Below are 14,369 nucleotides of genomic sequence, written 5' to 3'. Positions count from 1 at the left end.
GAGGAATGACGGTAATGAGTAAAATGACTGATTTTTTCTGTATACAAAAGCAGAAAGACTTAAATTTTTTCTTCCTCCTGTTCCTGAATAAAAGTAAGGTTTCCTTCCTAAACATCAAACCTCAGAGCCTTACTTGGGTTGTTGTTTTGTTGATTTTCCCCCAGCAGCATTACATTTTGCCCAATCCACCACTTCTTTCCTTCTTCCAGAAAGTCCCAGACGAGATCTTGAACCTCCTGGTTCCAAGTGTAAGCAAGGTGTCCTCCCTGGACATGGCAGTAGTTTTCTGCTCCCTTAAAGCTGCAGGGAAACCTGTGAAGCTGAAAACAGGAGCGTTTACCATGGTGCTCTGGGCCATTCAGCTGGCTTCCTAGAATGATGCCTGTTCTGATGTATAACCATAGCCAGGCTCTTCTTTTGAGTAACATTTTCTCTGTGATCTGTGAGCACAGAAAGCGTGGAGGCTCAGACGCTGCCTGGCCTTTTATATTCTTGATGAGTTTGTCTTATTCATTACTATTATTTATTTTAGGAATTGGGAATAATTTATCAAGGAGAAAAAAAGGTTTTTTTTTTTGTTTGTTTTGTTTTAGGGACCAGGTGGAGTTCCTATAAGCTGACAACAAACATTGATTAATAAAGCAATGGGCCATCTGTGTTTATACAACTGGATATGCCTCCAGCTTTAAAATAGATCTTATTTGCTAAATCTAAGCTGTAAGGAACTAGAGAATAATGAATATCTAAGTCAGTGTTGTTAAAAATCGAGTAATGTATTATTTTGGTTTTCTAAAAAAGAAACTATGAATTTAAATTGTTGTATTGTTTCTTAAATACATTCACTCTATCCTAAATCTCTCACTTAACTATACCCCAAATCTCTTCTATAATCATAAAAACCAAAGAATAAATATTTAATGAAGGAATGAATACAGATTAAATACAAACACAACTGAAAACCAGTGAAATTCAAATTTGCTGAACTAACTAGCCATTTGTTAAATACACATGGCTCTGGCCTACAACCACGTAGGTTCTTTTGAGTTGGTCATGCAGTAGAGAAGTATCAATTCCCTCATTGCTTTTCTTTAACTTGCTGAAAAACCTTTGTTCATACATGCCATTTGGTCTCCACCTGTAGCACATCTATCATTTATGTTCTTAGCCAGTTCTTTTTCTTGGTGCCAAAATGGAAGGTAAATACAGATAAATGTGGGCCCTGAAATCACTTGGCAGGTTTCAAGGCTCAGTTGTTTATCCTATTGATACTTACAATTACTCTTTAAAACCAAAATGAACGTGGTACCAAAATTAAAAATTCTCTGAAGTGTAGACCCCAATACATCCCTGTTTAAAAAAGTACTACATTAACCACGTAAAAGATTATGTGAGCCGAAACCGGTTTAGCTCAGTGGATAGAGCGTCAGCCTGTGGCCTGAAAGGTCCCAGGTTCGATTCTGGTCAAGGGCATGTACCTTGGTTGCGGGAACACCCCCAGTAGAGGGCGTGCAAGAGGCAGCTGATCGATGATTCTCTCTCATCGATGTTTCTAACTCTCTATCCCTCTCTCTTCCTCTCTGTAAAAAATCAATAATATATATATAAAAGATTATGTGATATAGTTCCTACATTCAAGTCTACAGTCTAACTAGGGAAGGGAAGACATGATTGTATTTAATAAAAACATAAGTTTAGTTAATAAAGTGTTACTAGAGAGGTACACTTCAATCTATGAAGATTCAGCCAAGGAAATTATTTCTGGCGCTTGAACACATAAGAATGGTCATATTTAGACAGACGAAATGGGTATCTGGGCAGAGGAGTCAATGTAAGTAAACGCATAGAAGCGAGAAAGTGGAAGGTATTTTATAGAGAAATAATTCTCTGTGTGGGTCCATGTGGGTGTACCTGGGAGACAGTAGTGAGAACTGAAATTACGAGACTGAGATGATTTAAATGCCAGGAAGGTTTCTGAGCAGACAAGTCCGCCAAGTCCGTGCTGCAGTGAAAAGGGTTCGGGGCGGGATACTTCCAACTACTATACAGTCAGCCATGATCTTAAATTTTCCAGCATCCTCATGAACATACGTACGTATATGTTAATACAAACATACGTACGTTTTAGGCATTTTTAAGTGAAACCTTAAGTTGACGGAATCTTCTTTGCAGACTACACAGGTATTGTACCCAGTGACGCCATTCATTTCAACCCTTTTTCACAGTGCCTGACACATGCTTTACCTAGAGCACAAGCATGCCACTGAAATGACCAAAAAATTGGTGACTGTGTCGCTAAGAACCGAAGAACCAACATATGAGTAGTTTTTTCACAGGTTGCAGAACCACAGACGAACTCAGCCAGGATGTCAACCTCCGCGCGCAGGAACCTCCTCCACGCCTGGCGCGCACGCCGGAAGTCAGGCGGGCGAGCAGGCGGAAGAGGCGTGGCCTCTGCGACTGCGCACGCGCTCTCTCGCCCACTTTCCAATCGGATCCTTAGAGCGGAGCGCGGCCTTTCCCCCCGCCTCACAGATGCGCCGGCCCCACCCCTCTGCCCGGCAATTGGTGAATTGGCAGCTCCGGGGGCGGAGATTAGGGGTGTCCCTCCGCCTCCTCCAATAGAAACGAGCCAGGGGCGGGGCCCAGGAGCGAAAGGACCATGGCGTGGACGCAGCTGAAAGTGAGTGTAGAAAGTGGGTCTGTTGCCTGGGCGAGGGAGAGTCCGGCGAGGGCAGGGGTAGCCGGGGCGAGGTGTGGGCGGGAGGCCGCTCTGAGAGCGTTGGCCCGTCCTGCACGTCTGTGTGTCTCTGCAAAGGCTCGTGCGTGTGCATTTGTGCGTGTGCATTTGTGCACATGCACTTGGTCTGTGTGTGTAAACGGCACGTGTGTGTCTGCGTGGTTGCCAAACATTGCCAGCGCGCGTGGGCCAGTGGTCCCATGACCGCCTAGCATTGCGTGCAGCTTCCAGCGTGCAATGAGGCTACGAGATGTGCTCCCAATCCTTCTGGACAGGACTTTAGGGCGGGGTGGGGGTGGGGGGGCCACGTAACGGTGCTGATAATTTGATGATTGACATGAAGGGGCGTTCCTACAGTCTGGAGACTAGAAATAAAGACAAGGAGTACTTGATCTACATTAACAGCTAGGCATGATCCTTAAGGCACATGTGACCATTGAACAAAAACCAAATCTTTATTCTGGCCAAAAGATCTCTGTCTGTTTTCCCAACTTCTCTTCGAGCCATGCTTTTACTCCTCGGTTCCAGACAAGCCTTTCCCCGTCCGTCCCCCATTCCTCGGGAGAATTTCATTCCCCTCTGCCAGGGGAGAGCCTCTGCCCTTTCTCCTCCCCCACTGCCTCCTAGTTAACGCCCGTTTATCCTTAGAATGTTAGTGGCACTTCCTCGAGGAAGCCTTTCTCTACCTCTGAGATTAGGTCCGGTTCTTCTATTACCCTATAGTATATAGGGCCTACACCAGTGGTCGGCAAACTCATTAGTCAACAGAGCCAAATGCCAACAGTACAACGATTGAAATTTCTTTTGAGAGCCAAATTTTTTAAACTTAAACTTCTTCTAATGCCACTTCTTCAAAATAGACTTGCCCAGGCTGTGGTGTTTTGTGGAAGAGTTACTACACTTAAGGGGCCAAAGAGCCGCGGTTTGCCGACCACTTCCCTATACCTTTTTCTTCATAGCAGGTGTACAGTTACACGCAGCCCCCAGGGGAGTCTGATCCTGCCCGCCAGGTTTTTGGGCAGTGAGCGCAGCCAAGGTGTTACAGTAGGAATTAGTAGTTCATATAGTCCGGCCCTCCAGCTCTCTGAGGGACCGTGATCTGGCCCCCACTTTAAAAAGTTTGAGGACCCCTGCATGATCATTGGTTTCTGTCTCCTCCTGTGATTGTATTTCCCGAAGGCAAGGACTCACTGATTAGCCCATCTATCAATGATTGAACTAATGAATGAATGACTCGGCATCTGGTAGTGATAGAAAAAAGTATTATGAACCATGGTTTGACTGGGACAGTGGTTGGCAAACCGCGGCTCTCGAGCTGCAGTTTACTGCTCTGTTGACTAATGAGTTTGCCGATCACTGAACTAGGAGAATGGTTCTTTTTTTTTTTTTTTTTTTAATTTCTCTTTATTGTTGAAAATATTACATATGTCCCCCCTTTCCCCCCTTTGATCCCCTCCTTCTGGGAGAGTGGTTCTTGACCTAATAATACCTGATGCTCCTTTAAAAAAAAAAAAATTGCAACTCCCTTTATGATTCTGAGATGGAATTTACATATAATGTAATCTTCCTATGCATAATTTATTTTAAAGTCATTATAATGTCCTAATTGGAATATAAAGGAGAAATGAAAGTAATTTAAAATAATATGCATTTCAATGTGTCAATGGTAGGGCATGACACCTAGATAGTGAAATAGTCAAGCGTTTCAGCCTCTGCTTAGAAATTCCAGGGCCACCGGTGTGTCTGTCAAACACCCCCCAAGCAAAGCACCCTGCCATTCCTGCTGGGGTTTTCTGAAACAGGGAACACTTCTTGGTAACGTTCTGTGCAAACTAGCACAGGCCCCCGTTTACTGGGTCACTGTATTCCTGGAAAAGCCAGTGCACATGAAAGACTGCCCGGGAGACAGTCTTTGTGTTTATCTGGGGAAGGAAGGCGGCCAGGGCTGGCAGAGAGCTGGGGGCATTGCTCCGGGCGGCGGGTCGCCGTGTCCTGTGTGTGTGTGGGTTGAAAGGCCCTGCAGCCTGGCTCCGAGGGCCGATGTGCTTTCCCCCCCAGAAGCGGGCCCAGGATGCCCTGATCATCCTGGGGGGCGGAGGACTGCTCTTCGCCTCTTACCTGACGGCCACGGGGGACGAGCATTTCTACGCCGAACACTTGATGCCGACCCTGCAGGGGCTGCTGGACCCCGAGTCAGCCCACCGGCTGGCTGTGCGAGCCACCTCCCTGGGGCTCCTTCCTCGCGTCACATTCCAAGACTCCGACATGCTGGTAGGTCCTCTTGGGACACCTTGTGCCACCCAAGGTCCACATCCCCTAACTCACACGGTGGGGGCCGAGCCTTCTGGAAAGCAGGGTCCCCGCTCCCCCGGGGAATCTGATGTAGGCGTGCCTGGCACACCCTGAGACACCCCGGTCCGGCCTGGGGTACCTCTGACGCCCTCTCCCTCTCCCCAGGAAGTGAGGGTGCTGGGCCGGAAGTTCCGGAACCCGGTAGGCATCGCCGCAGGATTTGACAAGCACGGGGAGGCTGTGGACGGACTGTACAAGATGGGCTTTGGTTTTGTGGAGATAGGCAGCGTTACCCCAAAGCCTCAGGAAGGAAACCCCAGGCCCAGAGTCTTCCGCCTCCCCGAGGACCAGGCCGTCATTAACAGGTGGGTGCGCAGCTCGGGGACACACACACACACACACACACACACACACACACACACGACGACACAGGGCCGGCTCCTCCCGGCAGGGACCTCGGACGTTTTCTCTTGTCTGTGATGCGGGCATCTTTCTGTCGTTTTCAGGAACCACGTGGAGCACATGTGTCAAACACAAGGCCCGCGGGCCAAATCCAGCCCGCCAGGCCTTGCAATGTGGCCCGCACCGCGCTGTCATCACTGCACTCCGCTGTCAGTTTATGACATTGTCAGTTTATGACTGTTCAGTAAACCATTCGGCCCGCGATTTAGGCTGGATTTTAGATTTTGGCCCCTTCTCTGATTGAGTTCGACACCCCTAACGTGGAGCATCTACTGTGTGCGGGGCGTAGGCGCAGGTTTTAGGGTTTCGGGTTAGCACTTACACACCCTAAGGCTCAGAGAACAACCTAACTTAGCTACAGCCACCAGACCGCCAGCAGGAGAGCTTGGGCACAGGTGTAGGCTCACCTGACTGTCGAGTTGATGCTTTTCCCACATTGTCACTCCATTGCCCGTGCCCAGCACTGCCTAGTAGGAATAGAATGCGAACCCCATAGGTAGCGTAAGATATTCTAATGGCTATGATGAAATAGCGAAAAGAAGTAGGTGAAATGAATCTCAGTAATGTATTCTTTCCCCCCCCTCCCAGTAATATATTCTATTTAGGTTTTTGTAATGTATGTTGTTATTTAATTAGGTGCTTATTATAATCTAAATATCGTTTTATCATACAATCCGCATCAGAATGATTCATAAGCTGCTGACCCACTTTTCCTTGCACCAAGTCTTCCAGATCCAGTGTGTGTTCTCCTTCGCGATTTCAGGTGCTCCGTGGCACGTGTGGCTGTGGCTCTTGTGTTGGATGCCCAGCCCCAATCATTAGCAAGCTGGAAATTTTCATCATCGGCACACACAGCTGCCTTTAGTAAGAGAGGTCCTTCTAGATGTGCGAGCCCTTCTCAAGGGCCAGGAATAAGGGACGGTTTTATTTTATTTATTTTAAAAATATATTTTATTGATTTTTTACAGAGAAGAAGGGAGAGAGAGAGAGAGAGAGAGAGAGAGAGAGAGAGAGCTAGAAACGTCAATGAGAGAGAAACATCGACCAGCTGCCTCTTGCACACCCCCTACCGGGGATGTGCCCGCAACCAATGTACATGCCCCTGCCCGGAATCGAACCTGGGACCTTTCAGTCCACAGACCGACGCTCCACCACTGAGCCAAACCGGCTTCGGCTGTTTGCAAAGTTTAATCTTAGCCGATGTGGCAGTTTTGGACAAATCTTCTAGGAAGTCCAGGGGCATTTAGATCTTGGAAGTCTTAAGAACGGACTCTTCTTTTCTTTTTCTTTTCTGTTTTTGAAAGTCACACGTATGGCTATGGAGCCATGTCTGCAGCCTGCCTCCTGGCCGAGGGCCCTCACCTTGCCCGCCCCCTCTGCGTGTGTTGCAGGTACGGGTTTAACAGCCACGGGCTCTCGGCGGTGGAACACCGGCTCCGGGCCAGGCAGCAGACGCAGGCCAGGCTCACGGAAGGTAAGGCGGGCTGCCTGCGGGGGGCGCCCTGCGTTCGCTGGGAGGCAGCCTGTGGGAGGACCATCAGGAACAGCCCTGTGACGTAGCCGCGCTTGAGCAATGGGAAAGAACACCGCGGAGCGGAACGCAGGGCTCTTTGCTAGAGGAACTTTCCTGGCTTCCTGGTTCCACCGTTTCCAAGATTTTAGCAGAATTTCACAATGTAGCAAAGTTACGTAAGCCATGTTGTGTCCTCACGGGCGGCTTGGAAGTGAGCAGAGCAGAGTGGCTCCTGTGCCATCTGAGAGGCAGCTAAGCGGTGGGCAGGCTCCAGCACCCACCTCCTTGTCCTGCCCTGTTGTCCTGCGGCCCTTATAGCAGTGGTGCGTGTGATTCGTAGAGCGCTGCGAACCACAGAGGAGCACGAGGAGGAAAGTTAGTTGCTGACATTCTCCTCCACCGGGGAGAACGCCTCCCTCCGGGCCTGTGGGCGTCCCCGCTGTGCTGGCCGCAGGATGGATGGTGGTCGCAGCGCTGCTGTCCTCCCCACGCCTCCCCACGCGCTCTGGGGGACTGTCTGGGGCTGCGGCCTCTCCCCTCGCTGGGTCCCTCCGGGCCTCCTTCCGGGAGTTTAGTCTCATTAGGAATCCGGGTGGTGAGCGAGGTTGAAGGGTCTGTGGTTTGGGGAGTGGGAAGTGCCCTTGTTTGGAAACCTGTGGCTTCGGCAGGACCAGAGCCTGCCATGCTGCACGCCTGGCTGTTTGGGGGAATCTGAAGGTCATCGTATGACTTCCCTGGTGTGTGATACCGGCCTGCCTTCTGGCCTCCCTTTCCTTTTGGCTGTCCACAGTGCTCTTTCCACCAGCTTTCTCCCGTCCCCCCTGGCCCATCCTCTCACCTGTGCTCTGGCGCTGATATTCTCTGGACTGCAGCCAAGTCCCATTGCAGAGCTGCTGGGAGAAACTCCCACTGCACAGGGAGTTTCCCAGCAGCTGGAAGCCGAGGACGGCTTATTGCTGGGGCCATGCCAAGGAACAGAGCTGACAAAGGCTGTGGTGCCCCTCGGGGGCAGAGTCATTCAGCGGCTTCTGTCAGCGTGGGCAGATGACTAGTAATGCAAGATCCGTTAGCTACGTGGAAGCTCAAGCCAGTTTCTTTGTGTGAAAAAGAATGAGAACTTACAACTGCCCTTGGCTGGATGGAGGCCAGACTTGGAAAGCTAGGACATCATGTTGTATAACCTTTGTCCAGTGGGTTCTAACCTTACCATCCCCCCCCAACACACACAAAATTAGCCACACAAATCTCATTTACTTGGAAGCTGCTGATAAAAGGGTATGAGAAGATACTCAGCAGGATTGGATGTTGTTCTTTGATCCTCCTTGACCTGACCCAAAGCCTGTACTGAAATATGTTTTTTGGGAAGTCCCAAATGCAGGACATGTGATAATCCAGTGGATTTCCCAGTAAGGTGGCTGAATTACTGTTCAGATTGAGACACTGTTGAGAGAGAATTGATAATATGCCCAGGCCACAGGACTGGTGAGTGCCATCCTGGGAGCACCGGGCTGTGTGGTCACCCCAGATAGAGGGGGAGGCCCTTCTCAGGAAACTGGAATGATAAAACAATGATGCGTGTACATGACAACTGAAAATAATACTTTCCAATATTTTATACTTAGTCTTTAATCCTGCGTTTTCTTCACAACTGCACACCCAGTCATTCAACCCAAGTCCAGTGAGCAGCCCTTGAGAGTAAAAAAGAACTTCCCCTCTGACATTCTTATTGATTTCTGTCTGTTCTCGGTTGTATTACATTCATGAGCCTTACCTTTTTATCACTAGTATTTGCATTCCGAATTTCCCCATTCTTCATTAATTTTTTAAAACAACAAGGGCATGCCCAGGCCAGTGTGACTCAGTGGTTAGAGAGCCTCAGCCTGCTCTAAAGAGTCCTGAGTTTGATTCTCGGTCAAGGGCAAACCTGGGTTGTGTGTTTGTAGGGCATGTATGGGAAGCAACCAATCGATGTGTCTCCTCTCTCACGTGGAAGTTTCTCTCTCCCTCTCTCTTTCTCTGCTCTCTCTCTCTCCCCCTCCCTCCTACTCTCTCTAAAAAGCAATGGAAAAAATATTCTCAGATGAGGGGGGCGGGAAAAGAATAAGGGAAAAATGCAGGAAAATGTCTTAGCGGTTACCCCAACATTGCCACACAGACAAAGATGGTGAGCTGCTTCCTGGTCAGCAGGCAGCTGCACCGAGCCCTGTATCGTAGCATTTGTCAGCCGGTGTTGGAAGTTCACCTTGCAGGTGGAGGGCCTATAAGGCTGTTCACGTCAAGGAAATGGCGTGTGTGGATTTGCAGGTGGGCTGCCCCTGGGAATAAACCTGGGGAAGAACAAGACCTCGGCGGATGCTGCCTCGGACTACGCGGAGGGGGTCCGAGTCCTGGGCCCCTTGGCTGACTACCTGGTAGTGAACGTGTCCAGTCCCAACACTGCAGGGCTGCGGAGCCTTCAGGGAAAGGACGAGCTGCGCCACCTGCTGACCAAGGTGGGAAATTACATCTAATGCTTTCCTACAAAGCCCGCTCCTCCAGCCTGTCCTGTTCCTTCTCCAGGGCCAAGGTTCAGCGGCACCATGGAAGGCTGTCCTTAACACTTCAACCAGTCAGGACCCCTCACCAGGCCTTTATCCCCACCGTAACACTGCTTACGCTCAGTAGTAATTAATGTCTTAAGTTTTCTGTCCCGCATGCTCAACAGTAAAGGGACCACAACTTTCATTTACCGCGCTGTCCCTAGCACCTAGGACGTTGACTGAACGAATGAGTTGAATGACTTTTCATCGCACAGTCTTGTTATCCCTTTTAGGAACAAAAGCCTAGATAAGCCCTACTATATTCGCCGATGCCCTTGACCACATTAGGGACCCGATCCTGGGGATTTCTTGGTTCAAGAGAATGGAATGAGTTTTGCGTGGATGGGGAATATTGCGTAACTGAGGGCTGTGTTTCTGAGGAGGAGAAAGTAAAGCTCATGCTTTGGTTTGAGAGCTGATGTGAAAGTGCACAGGGCAACCCCAGGCGTGGTCTCGGGGGGGGGGGGGAGGGGTCCCCATCTCTGGCCACATGTGTCGCTGCAGGTGCTGCAGGAGAGGGATGCCCTGAAGGGGCCGCACAGACCGGCCCTGCTGGTGAAGATCGCGCCCGACCTCACGGCCCGGGACAAGGCGGACATCGCCGGTGTGGTGAGAGAGGTGAGGGGCCCTCGCGGCTGGCAGCGACCGCTCGGCCTGCTGGCTCGCCCTGGCGGCAGCCTCTGTGCTTTTCTCTCTGTGATCCTGAGGGCTGGTTTGGTATGGGTCACAACTTCATTCATAAAACAAAAGGCGAATGCTTGAATAGATGTTTGGATGAGTCTTCTTCTCGTGCCTCTCCCCTCCCTCCCGGTCCCGCGGGGGCTCTCAGGCCTGTGCTTGTGTCCTCGCCGGCCTCGGCCAGCGCGGAGGACAGGCACCCCTCGCCTTGTTGCCCGCCACAGGCCCTCCTCCGGCAAAAGGATTGCAACTCGCTTTATTGCGAGACTAGCCTGACGGTGGGGGCGGGAACCGGGCCTGCGGTATCGCGGAAGCCTGCCTGTGTCCTTCTCTCTCCATCCAGCCTGACACCAGGTCTCTGTGGCGAAGGAGAAGAGTGGAAACAGACTGAGCCCCGCAGTCCTGGGTTCAAATCCTGGTTCCATCGCTTACTCCCTCGAGATTGGTAGACTAGTGATAAAAAAAAGGCCGGGCTCGCCGAAACCGGTTTGGCTCAGTGGATAGAGCGTCGGCCTGCGGACTGAAAGGTCCCAGGTTCGATTCCGGTCAAGGGCATGTACTTTGGTTGCGGGCACATTCCCAGTCGGGGGTGTGCAGGAGGCAGCTGATCGATGTTTCTATCTCATCGATGTTTCTGACTCTCTATCCCTCTCCCTTCCTCTCTGTAAAAAATCAATAAAAAAAAAAATATATATATATATATATATATTAAAAAAAAAAAAAAAAGGTTGGGCTCATAAATGTGCTACAACTGAGAGCAGACAGGAGTCCATGGGATGTCAGAGGGGCCGCTCCTTGGGTTGTTAGAAGGATCATAACCCTGTCCCAGGGGAGCTCTGTAAGCGGGCACTGTGAGACGGCAGCTGTCGTCATGTTCACGAGCGGAGTGAGGTCTGGGGTCGTTCTTGGTTCAGGGGCTGCGGGCGTGGGCACCTGGCTGCCTGCTGTCTCACCCCTGGGGCAGCTTCTCCGAGTCTGGCAGCGCCCTGACGGTAGCTCTCTCTGTCTCACTCTGCAGCTGGGCATCGATGGTTTGATTGTGACGAACACCACAGTGAGTCGTCCTGCCAGCCTCCGGGGGGCCCTGCGCTCCGAAGCAGGAGGGCTGAGCGGGAGGCCCCTCCGGGACTTGTCCACGCGGACCATCCGGGAGATGTACGCGCTCACCCAAGGCAAGGACCCGGGTGTGTGTGTGGTCCGGGCTCCGGGCTGTGATCGGAACGGCGCCGGCCGAAGCCGGCAGAGGCCCCGGTTCCCGCGTGGTCACGGCGTCGCCCTGTGCTCCTCTGCAGGCAGAGTGCCCATCATCGGGGTTGGCGGTGTGAGCAGCGGGCAGGACGCGCTGGACAAGATCCGGGCGGGGGCCTGCCTGGTGCAGCTGTACACGGCCCTCGCCTACGGGGGGCCGCCGGTGGTGGGCAGAGTCAAGCGGGAGCTGGAGGCCCTTTTGAAGTGAGTGGGGCCACGTGGGGCTTGAAACTGAGATTAACGTGGTATCGATTCAGAATGACTCAGATCCAGGGGGTCTTACGGATCCGTCTTTACTCTTCATGCAATAAGGGCCTGAGGGGCGGGTATACTCCGAAGGCAGGGGAGAGTTACCCTGTGGCTCCTCTGATGAAGGATAAACGGTGTTGACGAATTCAAGCTCAACGCCCAAGGCCATGGTGTCTGTGGCCTGCGGAGGCCTGGTGGCATTCTCCTTGTTAGTTCAGCCACATGGGCTTGATGTCAGGGAGCTGTCACACTTAACACCGCCTGCCTTCTGATCCGGGACCGGGGTCTTCAGATCTGGGCTCCTGGGTGAAGACGGTGTAGGGGCACGAGGTCTGCATTTGGGATCGAGAGGGGAGGGAGGCGCAGTGACGGAGCAGGGAGAGCCCCGGTGAGTGTGGGCTTCTGGGAGAACGGGGCCTGCCCTTCATCACTGGCTGGACTCCTTTGTTTTCCCTTTTCCCAGGGAGCAGGGCTTTGACAGCGTCACGGACGCCATCGGAGCAGACCATCGGAGGTGAGGACGTTGTGGTGGGAGGCCCGGTCCAGGCCCTTCTTCCCACGACGCCAGGCGAGCCTCTGAGGCTGGATCAAGAGAGGGAGGACTGTGTCTCGAGCCGCATTCGCAAACCACAGGAGCCCTTTCTGTGAGGCCAGGCGGACGGTCAAAGCGACTTGTGAGGGTCCCGGAACCAACACAAGGCCTTCTTCAGTCACCTGCCAGAATGAACTGCATCCGGGACCTTTGCGAGACTCAAGTCCCAGGAGCCTTTAATATTGCAAGGACATTAGATACTTGGGGGGGCGGGGGATCATGGAAAAAATAAAGCAGGTTAAAACCTGGATGAATCCCAGCTCTTTCTGGAAGGTCCACCGGCTTCAGGCACGGCAGGGCCTCCCGGGCCTCTGCTGTCTGGGTCTGCAGTGGGTTTCCCAGAGCTTGATGTTGACGTCCTATGCTTGTTTTTATTTAAGTTTTAACTCGATTTTGCAAGCATCTCAAATTCGGACAAGAGCTGTAAGAACAGGGCCTGTGGATAGCTGTCCTCTCCCCGTGTCTTCACAGCCTCCTCTCTGAGTGTGTGTCCTGATCACTTCTCACCGGGGCGCCAGCGACCTCGCTCTAACCTGAATACCTCTTGTGACCCTGTCTCCACGTAAGGTCACGCTCGGAGGTACCGGGGAGTTAGGGTTTCAACACACCGATCCCGGAACACACGATGTCACCCATCACAGGAGGCGTGCTTGCTGTTTCCCTGCCTCCGAGTCACGTGCCATGTGACGTGGGTGCCATCCGGCACGTAAGATAGGAGACGAGAGACTAAAGAGGCAGAGTCGTTAACTAAATGCAAAGAGAATCGCTAATCTCTTCAATACTGGGAAGCGCTCTGGGAAGAGAAGTGCGAGCCTTGTCTGGGAAGTGCTGCTGGTGCCCGGCACACCTCAGCCAACAGGTCACCTCTGTCCCCCCCCGCCCCAGCACGGGCTGTGTCACGTGTGATTCTCTGTAGCTCTGTGGAGAAGCGCGGAGCTGCAACAGCGATAACGGGTCCTGTTGCCTCATCTTCTCGTCTCGGCCTCAGCCTGAGCCGCCTCCCATTCACTCTTTGCCAAGAAACTGGCAGCCAGTCTCCCGCTGTTTTTTCTTACAAAGCTTTTCCCCCCTGGTTTTTATTTTATTATGAAAATACCTTCTCATTAATAAATTTAAATCATGCAGCCCTCAAATAAAGGTTGTCTGCCTCTTCACCCCCTCCTCCCCATACGATTCCACTTCTCAGAGGTAATTGCTGTATCTCTAGATATTTCTAAACATTTTTCTTTGTACATATGAACATCCGTATCCATTACTACCTTTTTAACCTATCTGCACGCACAGATATAGAAATGTTTCAAGAAGAACCGGGCAAAGAACTGTATTTTATTACTAAGTCACACGAGAGCGAGCTGCTGACCTGACGCCCCACCACCCTGAACGTGTCTGTGTGGATGCCTTGCAGACAAGGACCTTCTGCTGCGCAGCCGCAATGCAGCCGTCAAAGTCAGGATATGGCTCGGATACAGTGCGTCCATCGAATGCCAGGCCCTGTGGGGGCAGAACTTCTAAACCACCTGCTGTACCCAGATGCCCTGCCCTAACCCCTGGAGCCTGCTCTCCCAGGCTGTGCTGTTAAATGGTGTAAGACAGGAACCCTCTTGAAGATAAGAGATTGTTCGTGTGGGTCTAATCTAATAATGTCCCTGAAAGAAGACACGAGAGAGAATGCAAGTGTTGCTACTTGGAAGACGGGGTGGGGGTGTCGCCAAGGGTGTGACTTGGATAGCTAGCTCAGTGTCCATTTTGGCGGGAAAATCACGTGCAGAACACGGGGTTCACCTGGCTCTGCTCTCGGTGGCAAATGGGGTCCCTGCTCACCAGCTCCAGGTGGCTTGCCACCCTGGAGGGCCAGCCAGCATCTCATTTGATCAGAGAGGGCAGAAACCAGCATGTTTTCTGTGGCGGTATAACTCCCTCCCTCTTCTGAGCCGAACACACCAGCAGGAAGGAGGAAGGTGGTGGTGGAGGGATAGCAGGAGGGTGACTATATCTCAGCCAGCCCCACCCCTTTGTGTC

At 51.7% G+C, this 14,369-nt stretch overlaps 2 protein-coding genes across 4 annotated transcripts in view; one reads left to right on the top strand and one right to left on the bottom strand.

Moving 5' to 3' along the window:
* The window catches only part of PKD1L3 (polycystin 1 like 3, transient receptor potential channel interacting), a gene marked incomplete at its 5' end in the record, with an annotated part of 79,073 nt that overhangs the window by 62,951 nt on the left and 1,753 nt on the right, over positions 1–14,369 (bottom strand). The window contains one exon of one of the 2 annotated variants that reach the window (XM_084906680.1): positions 134–320. In XM_084906680.1, coding sequence (XP_084762806.1) covers positions 134–320 — 187 coding nt within the window. Of the gene's footprint in view, positions 1–133; positions 429–14,369 lie in introns of those variants that run through there. The other variant, XM_084906679.1, reaches the window with a different exon arrangement.
* On the top strand, positions 2,603–14,213 carry DHODH (dihydroorotate dehydrogenase (quinone)). Of its 2 annotated transcripts, none has more exons than XM_084906751.1 (10): positions 2,603–2,680; positions 4,796–5,008; positions 5,195–5,394; positions 6,883–6,965; positions 9,309–9,496; positions 10,088–10,201; positions 11,280–11,445; positions 11,554–11,713; positions 12,222–12,272; positions 12,822–14,213. In XM_084906751.1, the coding sequence occupies exons 1-10, from the start codon at positions 2,660–2,662 to the stop codon at positions 12,844–12,846; spliced, it is 1,221 nt and encodes a 406-aa protein (XP_084762877.1). In that variant the 5' UTR covers positions 2,603–2,659; the 3' UTR covers positions 12,847–14,213. The 2 variants fall into 2 exon arrangements, with proteins under 2 accessions (XP_084762877.1, XP_084762878.1); XM_084906752.1 differs by having other exon boundaries at positions 11,280–11,433; positions 12,822–14,212.

Source organism: Pipistrellus hanaki (genome assembly GCF_964339955.1).
Source record: "Pipistrellus hanaki genome assembly, chromosome: 15".
Classification (NCBI taxonomy): domain Eukaryota; kingdom Metazoa; phylum Chordata; class Mammalia; order Chiroptera; family Vespertilionidae; genus Pipistrellus; species Pipistrellus hanaki.
The sequence above is the reverse complement of the archived record's forward strand: the minus strand, read 5'-3'. Positions and strand labels throughout refer to the sequence as shown.